Source organism: Polyodon spathula, chromosome 7, assembly GCF_017654505.1.
Source record: "Polyodon spathula isolate WHYD16114869_AA chromosome 7, ASM1765450v1, whole genome shotgun sequence".
NCBI lineage: Eukaryota > Metazoa > Chordata > Actinopteri > Acipenseriformes > Polyodontidae > Polyodon > Polyodon spathula.
In genome coordinates this window covers 40,681,162-40,694,475 of record NC_054540.1, presented here as the reverse complement: position 1 = coordinate 40,694,475, position 13,314 = coordinate 40,681,162, and the positions used below count along the sequence as shown (strand labels likewise).

The 13,314-nt window shown below is 38.6% G+C and overlaps 1 protein-coding gene across 1 annotated transcript in view; it reads left to right on the top strand.

Annotated features, from left to right (window-relative positions):
• The window catches only part of kdm5a (lysine (K)-specific demethylase 5A), a 119,914-nt gene that overhangs the window by 67,877 nt on the left and 38,723 nt on the right, over positions 1 to 13,314 (top strand). Inside the window, exons 17-19 of the mRNA XM_041253949.1 lie at positions 84 to 208; positions 1,182 to 1,332; positions 9,846 to 9,960. Coding sequence (XP_041109883.1) covers positions 84 to 208; positions 1,182 to 1,332; positions 9,846 to 9,960 — 391 coding nt within the window. The remainder of the gene's footprint in view (positions 1 to 83; positions 209 to 1,181; positions 1,333 to 9,845; positions 9,961 to 13,314) is intronic.

Here is a 13,314-nt window from a genome sequence, read left to right as displayed (position 1 = left end):
CTGTTGTATACAATCTGACTACTCCAATTTAGCCTTTCCTCGATAGTGGTTTGTAATGGTTGCTTTTTGGTATTCTGTTTCAGGTACAGATATGCCCTGGAGGAGTTCCCCTCCATGTTGTATGGGGTGAAGTCTCGGGCTCAATCCTATGACGCTTGGGCGAAAAGAGTAACAGAGGCATTGGATTCAGACCACAAAAACAAGAAAGGTGAACATGTGACACACAGCTGAGCACACAGATCATGTCTCGGGTCATTTTAGACCTAACAAAGTACTGTAATCCCATTAAATCTTAGGTAAAGAATCCAGTGGAATTTGTGAAAGGGCAAGTTCATACATTTTAGGAGGAAGGTATTAAGATTTTTCGCTGTTTTGGATCATTACGTTTATTGCATTCATTAGACTTTGTCTTGGTTTATGCACACATTGAAATTCATCATTTGTTCAGTCAAATGATAAAACAAAAATTGAAACAGCATTGCTCAACTGAGATAAAAGTGGTCTTATTGGTGGAATGCAAAATTTGAATTTCAGGCATATACAGGGTGATTCATAATAAAAGTAGAGACTGGGAGTACTGAGAATTGGTAGGCAACAGCCCTTAGGTGGCCTGTGTTGCATCAGTGTCTGACGTTTTTCCTTTTCGTATTATCTTCTATGTACCTTCCAATTTCTGTGATGCTCCAACAGTGTTGCACTAATTATGAAATACATTGTACTTAGATTTTGCTATGGTTCACACAACTCAGCTGCCACTTGACATTAGGATGCAGCAGTCTGTATCATTCTGATACCACAAGCCTGCTCATCTAGGCTTAAATGTAATCTCTGATTTCACTTGGCCATGTTAAAACTAAGGTTTTACATAAATGCACACTGTTTTAAACACACAACCACACCTGATCCCTGTGCGTTCAGGGGATCATTCCTAATTAACAACATATATAATTAGTTCCATTTCTACAGTCCCTGAGTGATCCATAGCCATTTTGACATATATGCAGTAGCTAACACCCTGCTGGACACTGATTGCATGCTATTGAGTGTTTGCACTATTGATCTTGCTTCTGGTGTGTTCTTAACCTGGATGGTATGTGTTTTTGCTCCTCCCAGATATTTAGTATGTTAATTTATTGTTCTCAGCATTTTACAAGCTTACTTTTTAATTGATTGTTTCTTAGATCTGATTGAGCTGAAGGTGCTGTTGGAAGATGCAGAGGACAGGAAATATCCAGAGAACAATCTGTTTCGCAAGCTGCGGGAAATGGTGAAAGAGGCAGAGACCTGCTCCTCAGTTGCTCAGCTGCTGCTCAGTCGCAAGCAAAGGCATAGGTTTGCAAACACTATATTTTCACTGAAAACTTTATTCTTAAGATGGATTTAGACATACATGACTTGAGCAAGGCGAGCAACAAAACATAAATGAAATTAGCCTTCCATGTATTTCAATGTGAGTGTCCAGCTGCCATAGTGAGGTGGCTTTCCCAGTCTCTCTCCACACTGATATCATTGTCACCCTTACCCACTGCCACTGTAGATTGTAGCCAATCATAATGAAGCAGCAAGTGTGGGGAGGGGAAAACGGTTTTGTCACAACCGCATTGGCGAGAAAGGCAACACAGAATAAAAATATATAATTAGAAATAGAGGGAAAATATCTACTTAAAATGATGGTTTACGAAGGTTACTTCGTTAGCCAGGAGTTCGAAGGCGTTCTAAACCTTCGAAGGTTCGTCAGGCGGCATCACGCACTGTCAGGTGTTTTTTCTTTTTCCCTTAAAAGAAAGTTTGACAATGTATGAAAACTGTAAATCACACATTAAATGTCACTCGCACGCAAAATTCAATCTTTTGATTTTCTATAATGTCTATTAATTAAACAAAAGTTGTTGTATTAAAATCCACTGTCAAATCGTTATACGTGTAGCGCCTCATTATGGCGTATTGCTTCAGTGAAATGTGTACTGAATACCTAGTGTACAAAAGATTGTAAGAAGTGTTATGGTAGAATAAGTATGAAAATCGTTTTTATAGGTCACACTGGCATAAGTCACTCTCCCCTTTGAGACTTCAGTTTTAGACTTTGAGACTTCTTTTACAATTTGATTTTTTTCCTACATGCTCAACACCAATAAAGATACACAGGTTTAGTTTCAAAATAACCCTCGTTATTCCATTGAATAATTCTACAGTGTTTTTTTGTTTTTAAACTGCTAGGAATTATTCTGTTTTTCAAAATTTTGAAAGTAATAATTAACAGATACTAAAATCAAGTAATACATCCCACATCACATATGTATTAACCTAATGGTATTTTACTTTAGCTTATAAATTACCCAAACAAGTTCAAGAACATCTCTTCTTTGCTTTACTGAACATTTCTTTCCAAAACCATACTTAGACAATAGTTCTGCTGCATTGGCTTTTACAAATTCGTTGTATTAACTCATTTAAAAAGAAAATTATTTAACAGTGCTGCTTCATCAGTTAAAAACAATAAACTAGACAGTACACCATCTAATAACCAGTAAAGTGTTTTTTTAAGTGTTGCATACAATAAAGTACAATTGCATTACATTTTCAGCTGTACAACTACATTAATTTTGTTTTGTTAATCAGAACCGTAATCATACACATACTTTACAGGTGTACCACTGCAATGCACTGACATGTAGAACAAGTTTAAGTATGTATTAGTCATTCCAAGTACTCTGTTCAAACTAAATGTTTTTTTACATTGAGCCATAAACACTTTTCTCCTATCAGCTTGTTTTTCTTTGACCATTTTAAATTTGTCTGTTTCGTCAGCATTGCAGTTTTAACATATTTTGGCAAATTCAACAAACCTGTTGAGTAGCATTTTTTTCTTTTCTTATTACCCTACTTTATCCAGTCTTAGTCACTTGCATTGTTATAGTATTGCAGTTATAACGAACGGAAGACTTGAAAAATATACTACTTGGCTGTTTAACCAAAAGCTGTTGGCTACAGATCCAAAGGGCAGGCTCAATTGACAAATGAATGGGTTGGGAGGGTGGGAATAAGGAAATTCATAGACTGACAGCTATTGTGTTAACAGTGAAACAGTATAGCTTGGAGCAGTATGATATGTGTCATTAAGTTTTAATTAAATGCACTGTCTGGGTACAAATGTGCTGCGTTGACCAAAATTAGTTTGGAAAGTATTTTCATTGCATTTGTGCGCATCATTTACCGTACAGGATACATTTTATCCACCCCTATCAAACGCATTCTCCTGTTTCCATCACAATTGTCATGTTTTTTTTTCATACGCATTAGTTGTAGTGCATGAAAAATGTTTGATGGAAACATAGCTATAGAAAGCTGTTATAAGTGACTTATAACGAGACACGGCATTTGGAACCAAAGCATTATATGGTGGTACCCAAAGCACATAGTCCCGAAGAAGAGTGTTTTAGTAATGTGCCAAGTGGCCACGTCATTTTGTCTAAGCACCATCAAAGAGAAATGTGGTTTATATCAGGTTGCATAGTCAAAAACAGAGATAGTGTTATATAAAAACAAAAGAAAAAAAGCTTCAGCTGATTGAATTCTGGTTGAACAATGCCAGCACTTTAGGTTAATTATATAAAAATGATCCAGTCACAATGTTTAGTACAGTTTTTAAATATTGGTAGTATATGCAGCAGATGTGACGGACCACTCCCCCAAAAAATTGAAGTCTAAACACTTTTCCCTCTGCCGCTTTTGTCTGCTCACTCGCCTCGTCTCTCTCAAGTTGTGTATGTGTGTGTAAATCCACCTTTATGACGTGTTATTCTTTTATAGTGGCTGTAGCTAACTAATGTACATACATGTAGTGCAGTCCATTCACTATTTAGGTCAGAAATGTGCATTTTGAAAGAAATGTATGTTATAGCAATCATATATATTAATTTTAAAATATAGCCTTGCCTGCCAGAAAGTCTTCAGAATTATTATTTTTTATGTTGTCAAATCATCTATTGGCTGCAAAGCATGTCAGTCATCAGTCATGCTTGTAAGTGCAGAGAGGTTCACTTTTTTTGCAACATTTGTGACGGTGGCTAAAAGAACAGCAAAAAACTAAAATAAAAATCATGTAAGATTTGTGTGTTGCACGCATGCCATTAGCAAAATGCCCTGGAAACTTAAAATAAAGTAATTAATTAATGAAGAACTGTCATACAGCAAAAAGCTCAATAATTAAACAACAAAGCAAGTAAAAAGGTTACCGTACCAAGGTGAAAATGTTATCTTTGTGAACTCAAATAAACCAACGTTATCTTTCGCCAGTCAAGTCTGACTAAAATAAAGTTTTGAGTCAACACAAACTTTTTTTCGTCTGTTGCGTCTTGCATCCCAGATACTTGTATAATAGATTTAGTTACAATGTTGACTGTCAGGAGTTTAGGGATGATTTAATTGCGCGGCAGAGAGATTCCCCAGTTAGATGATGAACTGGTAATATCTCTTCAGCCAAAGAAGCAGGCATGGTAATCTATGAGTACTGTTACCATAATGAAAAACAATAATGTAGTGTGAGCTTTGTGCTAAAGCAGGGTCAGCTGTTGCAGGGATTACAAAGTTTACTTCTCAATCTAAACATTTTAAGAAATGTGAAAGCAGAACGCACAGAAATACTTGGGACTGTAGTTCGGAAGTGTACTGCTGAAAGAAAACAATGAAAATATTAAGATAATTAAACATGAAATGTACTGCAGCTTACTTGACTGCAGTAAAAAAACAAAAAACTAAAAAAACTATTCACTAAATTTAGGTCTTCGATTGTGCTAATGAAAATATCTAAAATCTATGACAATGTACTTGATGTGGTGTGTTTACTATCATAAATATAGAACAAACTCAGTGCAATTTAAACTTGTTCTTACTGAAAAATAAACAGTAACTTGTAATGATAAGAGCTATCTGTGTTGCATCCTGTCAGATCAGGACTTCACTAACACTGAGCATGGGAGCTGCAGCATGCTAATTTCCCATATTATAACTACATTACTCCGTCGCTATAAGGCTCTTGGGTATAACGTGGCTCGGGTATAACACTCCTACAGCATGTCTCCCAATTCCCTATACTAGTGATTCATGCAGTATTTCTACAGTAAATGCAGTACTGCTGCTCAAACTAGAAACAACTTCTCAGTATAACTTCCATTTCTGTCTCTCCTTTTTGATACGGTATCTGAACTGAAGAAAAGCTGCACTGGCACTTTATAACACAGGCATCTTATTCAGCATTCTTTTTATAACTAAATAAATATTAGGCCTAATATGTGGTTATCTTTCCTAATGTATTTACTTTTTTGCTGCAAGAGGAGCTTTGGCTCTCTCCAGATGAGACGCTTCAGCCCCGCTCCGGCTGCCGAACTTGGGGCGAGCCCATTCCCTCTTCCCCTCTCCGAACCCGCTCTTCTTCTTGCACTTGGTTTTCTTGTCTGTCACTTCGAACTGAACTCCCGACCGCCGTTTAGCCAGGCTATTTATAGTTTAAAAACTGCTAATTAAAATGATCCATGAGTGGGAATGTTACCTTTATAAAATATATAGCGTTGATTACGCTTTATATATATAAGCTATAAATGTAACTTTCCGTGAATTAACCATGGATAAAACACCATGTTTTATCCATGGTTAATTCACGGAAAGTTACATTTTTGCTTAGCTATATGTGCATTATAGAGAGGGAGTTACTTTATTTTGTATTTTAGTCAGATGTCTGTTGTGTCCGGCAGCACCCCCCACCTCACCCCCCGTTTATAATGCTGTTCAGTTACAATGCTCATATTGTGTGTCCCCCGAGACCCATGTTATAGCGAGGGAGTACTGTATAGACAATTAAAGGTGCAGTCACCAATTCCATACACAACACTTGCAAATTACACTGAACATCAAAAGAAACTTATTACTATTATAACACATTCATTTATTTTCGAAAAAATAAGGTATATAAATGGTGGACATTGACAAATGTTTGTTGTCTCTTTAATCACTCGGTCATTCATCCTTGACCATGACACGCTTTAGTGACTATGACTGAAGCATATTTAATCACCTAATTAGTGAGAGAGTTGATTGGACACTGGCTATGGAGTGATTTCAGCTGTTGAATTGCAAGCTTGAATAAAAATCACAGAAAAAAAAAAAATGTACCACATCTGTCAAGAGAACAGCACCTTCGATAAGTCGGCATGTTGGAGGCTAGACTAGGACAGCATACTGTGGCTCGCCGTCTTGGGTACTTACAGCCAGCAATTTCAAACCTGGCGAGACGGTATAACCAGACACACTTGGTGATGTCAGTTGTTAATCAGCACAATAAAAAGTCACTGCACCTGCTCTAAAGTTTGTCATTTTTCGATCACATCTAGTGAATTTTATCCAAATACAATATGTTTCTTTTGATGCTGAAATATGTGTTATATGTTTCTTTTGATGCACAAATAGAAGTGATTTTGGTAAAGTATTTTGTTGCTCGGTATATTTAAAATGTAAAAATGCTGAGTTCATTGTAGTCATCAGCTGCATAGATTAACCAGTCAACAGAATGAGGCAACAAACAAGCGAGTACAGACACAACAATGGGGTAGGTCTCGATTTTACAACAAACGTTTAAGATTACACATAGTTACTGGTACACCTGGTGGTCCCTGCTGGAAACATTGGTACTTGAGATTAAAAGGTTGAAAACCACTGGTTTAGGGTAAAATAAGCTTTGAAACAAAGCAAACAATTCATTCAGAATCATAAAAGTGAATTAACACCTGCAGAGCCTGTGATGCAGTCATGGCTAGCCCCCCAGGGCATAAATGTACTGCGCTCGGAGATGTCAGCAACATTTTCCTTTCAAGACTGACCTGACGGACGAGCCTTGTTCAAATAAGTACTTGGACTCTATCTGCTATTTAATTAGTATTTATTGTGTTTTTTCACAAAATGTATATGATATTAAAATAATCACTATAATAGTTTTCACTAATTACGCGTAATTTGTGCAAAACAGCCTGTTGCTTGTTACGTCCCACTGCGGCCTTGTGCCCCGCATGAAGCCAGCGGCTTAGTTGCTGTTTCCCAGGGATCCAGCAGTGTAAGTCAGCTGACTTTGTGCTCTCCCTCCATGTTGCATAGCTCTGGCTTGAGGAGTTGTTTCATTTTTTTTTGTTACAGGATATTTTTTTGATTTTTTTTTTTAGACATTTTATAATTGTTTTGTAGAGAAGTTTCTCTGTTTTCTGTTTCTTTTTACAGAGACTATGCACAGACTGGTCTGCAAAGTGCTTTGCACACGTACAGTGAGAGCAGCTGCTGGGCTCAGCAGCACTATGCAGGACCAAGATACACGCTTCGGGTGTTGGTTGCTTGCAATCCCATCCGCAGAATCTTGATGCTGTTTTTGTGTCTGCTTTTAACATCACCATTTTGAAAGCTGTTAGTATCATCGAACAAGCAGGCTTTCCTCAGTCTGGTGTGTGTACTGACTGAGTGAGTTTTGCCAGTTCCTTGTACAGGTGGGCATCCCTGTACATGGCTACCCGTGGTGCTAAAGTCACCAAACTGGTTCCGACCTGATTCCATACCAACCCAGTGCTAAAGTCACCGAACCGACCCAGTACTGCCCCCGCTTTTACATGGCCCGCTACCGACCGGTGCTTACGTCCCCAGTCCAGTGCCAAACTGGTCTTGTTTGGGTCTTGACCTGTCCTGTTGCTGTCTATAAGCAGATTGATCCAGAACTTCTATTTGCCTCTATACACTGCATTTCTTGCTTTGCATTATGCCTGGGTTTTATCTCTGCGGACCCCAGAGGGCTACGAGCGCAGATTGGCAACAGTAGGACATGCTGTCCATCCCTGCCTCCTGATGAGGGTGGTGAACAGGAGCTGGTGTTCCCATCCTGAGGACGTGGAAACAGACAGCACATCATCTGCGGTTAAGCTGTCCCTGTCAGCAGAGCTTCTACCTCTGATTTTAAGAGGTTCATTACAGTATTGCAAGTGCCTTGACCTTTACAAGGTGAGACAAGGCAGTCCATCTTTGATGATGAGCCTACCACCTCCCCTCTGTCCTGTCCCGCAACCCACCTCCGCCCAGTGCACCTGGATTTTTCTTTCTGAGATCCAGTCGTCTTGGGATCATCCGACTACAGCTCCTGTTGTTTCCCGGTCGATGGACACCTTTATATAGGGTGCATGATGCAAATAAGCTGGGCCTGGCCTAATTGACGCCAGTGGAAGCTTCAGGTGCTGCTTTGGTACAGGCGACTAACTTAACGTCCTGTCCAAGGACACACTCTGCCGCAACAAGCAGTGCCGGGTCTCTCAGAGTACTATAATAGTATTCTGGTAGCCTGCCAGACCTATTTGTTGGGGTCCTTCATTGACAGACACAGGCCATCATCACAGCAGCTGGATGAGCTGCACTTGGTTAATAAGAACCTGCTCTGTATGTCAAAGCTCAAAGGGCAGGCTGTAGGCAGGAACCTGGCTGCGCTGATAGCTGCACGTAGGCTGTTCTGGCTTTCCCAGGCACATGTGGCAAACACTGCTGGGTGCACCTATTACACTTGGGTATACCTTTGGTCCTGCAGTAGACGAGGTACTGCAATGCTCTCACCGCACGTGGGAATACACAAAGGATCTGGTTCACTTGCTTCTCAAGCGATCACCCCCAGTGTGCAAATCAGTGACAAACTGGTGTCCTAGGCCCCAGCAACCTCCAAGACTGGCACAGCCAGCTGCGCCTGCTGCCAGAGGTGGGGTTCCCCCCGCCTGGCACAGAGACAAAAGCCTAAGGCCAATCCACAAGCCATAAAGCAGCCCTATTTGCTGCCACAGACCAGGGCCTCTTTTCAGGGAGCCATCTAGAGTATTGGCATCAATGCAGTACAGAAATCTTTTGTTTACTATGGGGCGAAGTGCCATGGTCAAGGCCTGTCTAAGCAGAAGCTGTCCAAATGGATAGCAGACACAGTCAGGTCTGCCTATGAGCTGTTCAACTTGCCCCCTCCAGAAAAGCTCACTGCCCATTCCACCAGGGGTATGGCAACTTTGTGGGCTTTATTCCAGGGTGCATATGTCAAGGACATTTGTGTGGGCGACTCCCCATACCTTTACTAAGTCCTACAGACATAATATCGTGGATCCTCAAAACTCTAGTTTTGTAACTAGAATGTTAAGGGTGGCTTCTCAGTTGACCCTTGCAGCAACATAAGCATAGAGTGGAGTTTCTCCCTCAGTTTTTCTAGTCCTAGCTACTTGTTACTAGGGTTCTGCATGGTGCTGCTTCACTTAGCCTTGCAGCATTCCAGTCGTTATGCCCTTACGCTGGCTTTGGTACACTCACCCATGAGGTAATAGTTACATTTCTTACTAGAAAGGGAATGTTAGGTTATTATCATAACCCTGATTCCCTGAAATAGAAATGTGACCATTAACCTTCAAGGTTGTTGCATCCGTGATTGCAGCAGGCTTGAAGGAAAAACGACAGAGAGATCTGTGAGCACAGTACGCCATCGGGATGGGCCATTACTGTGTCACAGAGCGGATTTGGTATGCCTTATTCAAGTTTCGGGGTCTTTAGGAGGGAAATACCCCACATAGTAATGGTTACATTTCTGTTTCTGGGAACCAGGGTTATGATAACCTAGCGTTTTCTAAAATAGTCACTTAGTTTGCCGATATGCGCATGAGCCAATTTGCGCAGTTTTTAAAAGAAAAAAGCTTGAAGATGTTCAAATTCATTCTAAAGGATAACAGGAAATCTGTAGGGTATTTTACAACAGGTATGCAAGGTTTATACTTAATAGTGTTGTTATTTTCTTTGTGGAACAGGCAGCGTCCGGAGAGCAGTAAGACTCGCAGCAAGCTGACTGTGGAGGAGTTGAAGGCCTTTGTTGACCAGCTTTTCCGCCTGCCCTGTGTCATCAGCCAGGCTCGACTTGTGAAGGTCTGTCACGACTCTTGTTTTTATGTGTGTGTGTTCTGTGCTGTGGCAGACAGTGGTACCTCAGTAGCTTGTCCTAGTAGAATGAATGATCTTATGGATAAATGTTTTAAGGTCATAGTTGGATAGGAATAACCCTTTGGTTCATTAACAGAATATGGTAACAAATATATAAAATCACTAGGTCACTACTGTAAGCAGGGGCGTGCGCAGGAATACAAATTTCATTAATTATATATATATATATATATATATATATATATATATATATATATATATATATATATATATATATATATATATATATATATATATATATATCCTATATCTATATATTATATAGATAGAGAAGAGAATATATCTATATACTATATCTATAGATGAAATATCTCTCTCTTTTATATATATATATGATAGAGAGAGAGAAAATCTGTCTATCCTCTCTGTCACTATATCTATAGATGAAAATATAACAAATGTGTGTGTTGATGTTTAACAGGTGGCATGACCAAAAGCACCAGTAGGTTGAATACATCAGGATACAGGAGTCCCAGGTTGTGTTCTTTACAGACTTTCATGAGTTCTGGCAAAGACATTACATTGTCCGATTCCCGAGTGTTAAAATAGTCTCAGTGTGGTGTACAAATAAATCATACTGCATTTCAGTAACTCTGTATTGAAATTATTGATTCAGCTTCACAAGTGCTTTGCCTTTAGTATATTAACAGTTTTCAGTTTAGCATAATTAAAAAAATATGCGGTTTTTCCACTGTACTACTGCAACAGGACACACACGCCAGACCTTAACTGCACATTATGAGGAAATAAGTTCAGTTTGTAAGTGCCAGTGACAGAAAGGGCAAACACAACACATTTATAAGCAGAAGTCAGTATTTTGGTGATGGTTATTGGAGGGGCCAGTGCCCCTGCTTGCCCCCCCCCCCCCCCCCCCCCCCCCCCCCCCCCTTGTGCACACACCCCTGACTGTAAGCAAAAATATTGAACACTGTTGGTTCACTCTGTAGTATAACAGAAACAGCCATTCTTGAAATCGGAAAGTATTGATAAAACTATTTTTACAAAAAGGATTGGAGATTTCCTTTAACCTGGTCAATACAAGGGTCTTAATCTCTGGTAAAGGACCTTTAATGTTATCTTTCAAACTATGTTTAATCATTGTTTCAAATCAATCTGCCAAAAAATACATACGTACAATATTAGTATATGCCCCTTTTTTCTGCTTGATGAAAGAAAATCTCTTATACACACTCTCTTAATAGTGCCTGTCAATCTAGACTAAGTTTGCTTCCTCACTGTCCTATATGTTAATTCTATTTTTAAATTTAGTATGACAAATAATGTAAAAAAAAAAATACAAATAAAATAATGGAAAATAGCGTTTGCTGTCCACATCCATACAGTAACCACAATAGCAGCTAGTCTCCTGCTCCTTGAATGATGAGTTGAAGAAATCAAACAACTGGATGCAGTCTGATTTAGTTTCAACAACTTTATTTCAGCAAATCACAGTAACAACACAGGCACTGTGCTCTCTACTCTAAAAAAGCCAGGAAGGAGGTTTTGAATAAACACTATGAACAAGTTACTGAACAAACAGCACAATCAGCATTAACATATAGACTACTAGATATGGTTAATTATTAAAACCTTTTTTTTTTCGCCAATATAGGACCTAATGGTAACTTAAATACTGAAACATACGCAAATACAGTTAGCTGTACCTTTTTACTCTTTTACGTGTTTTACAAACCGTTCACAAACCAGGTTCACGTTTCTGTATGAGATACCTGAACTGAATAATGGCTCCATGTAAGTAGATTTTTTTTTTTTTTTTTTTTTACTATTGAGGTATTATTTAGACATGTATTGGAAATACCCACGACATGCCATAGTCCACTGCTGGGATAAGGAAGGCTACCAGACCATGGAATTCTGAACAAACCACATTGCTCATGGAATAATGAGGAAAACATTTGAATTCATTGGCAACAAAAAATCGTTGTGTTTTTAGCGAGAAAAAAGTATTATTATTATTATTATTATTATTATTATTATTATTATCATGTTCTGTTTCCAGTAGCAATAGAACTCTCCTAAAAGGCCTTCGGCTCAGGACATTTAGCGACATGAGGCTGGCCTTACCAGACAGCAAAGCCTCTTCTTCGGGTTCTGTTGCTTAAATAGCATTTCTTAGAATGATTGCAGTCCATACCTCCAGGAAATGAACGCTGTCTAGTTAATTTCTGTGTGTAACTGCTACTCTATCTAGTAGTGTAGCTTATACTAAAAATACAAACTGCTTCCCATCTTGGATATACCAGAATCCCACTGTGAAGCATTCAAAACTTTGTCTAGTTTGCCAAGTTGTAGCAGAGATTTAGTTACAGTTTTGATGCTCAGTTACTAGGACCATTCATTCTTTCATTAGATTTTATTAAAGCAAATTATTACCTTCATTAGGTTATCTATTTTGTATCAGAAACATACAATGATTACAGAAAAGCCTTTTCTTAACTGACAGGATATCAATAACACAGTGGTAAGTACACCTCAATAATATTAACTGCAGCGACTATTCTTCTAAGGAACTAAATCAGAAAGAAAACATAACATCCTGTTGGTTTATCAGTGGTAACTCTGTGAACCATTAATAATAATAATAATAATAATAATAATAATAATAATAATAATAATAACCCTGTGGCTTCCAATACAGAATGCTTTATCTACAGTTATTGTGCAGATAGTTTCTTACCAAAAAAGATAAAGTAGCCTTTATTTAAAAATAAATAAGCAAATATTAAGTGTGCTTCCTCCTTTTGAATGAAATATTTCCTTGGCAGAGTGTAACAAGACGAGCAGCCCTGTTCAGTTATTTTTAGAACGGGCTATCCCCCTCCGCCCCTGTGTTATTTTGTGTTTGTTTGTGTGTTTGTGTGTGTATTAGTATATATATATATATATAATATATATATATATTAGATATATATATATATATCTATATATATACTATATATATAATGACAGTGCAGCCACATTGTGTGTTTTGTTATTGTTTTTATTTTGAAACGTGTTGTGGCAGAAGTGAGGGAATAACTTGTCCTCTGCCAGGAATGATTAAAACTAGTGCAGAAGGTGGCTCACGAATTAAGTGATTAATTTGTTGCTAATCGGGAGATGGTCACCTGTATAAATACCTGTAGCTGTCTGCACTCCAGGTGGGTGTACGAGAAGTGGAGAAAGGAAGAGCGAGAGGGGAGAGAAAACTAAAAACAAAACTGAAGCTTAAAGGATCCGTGAAGGCTACTGCCCAGCTGGACCTTAAGTGTTATTATT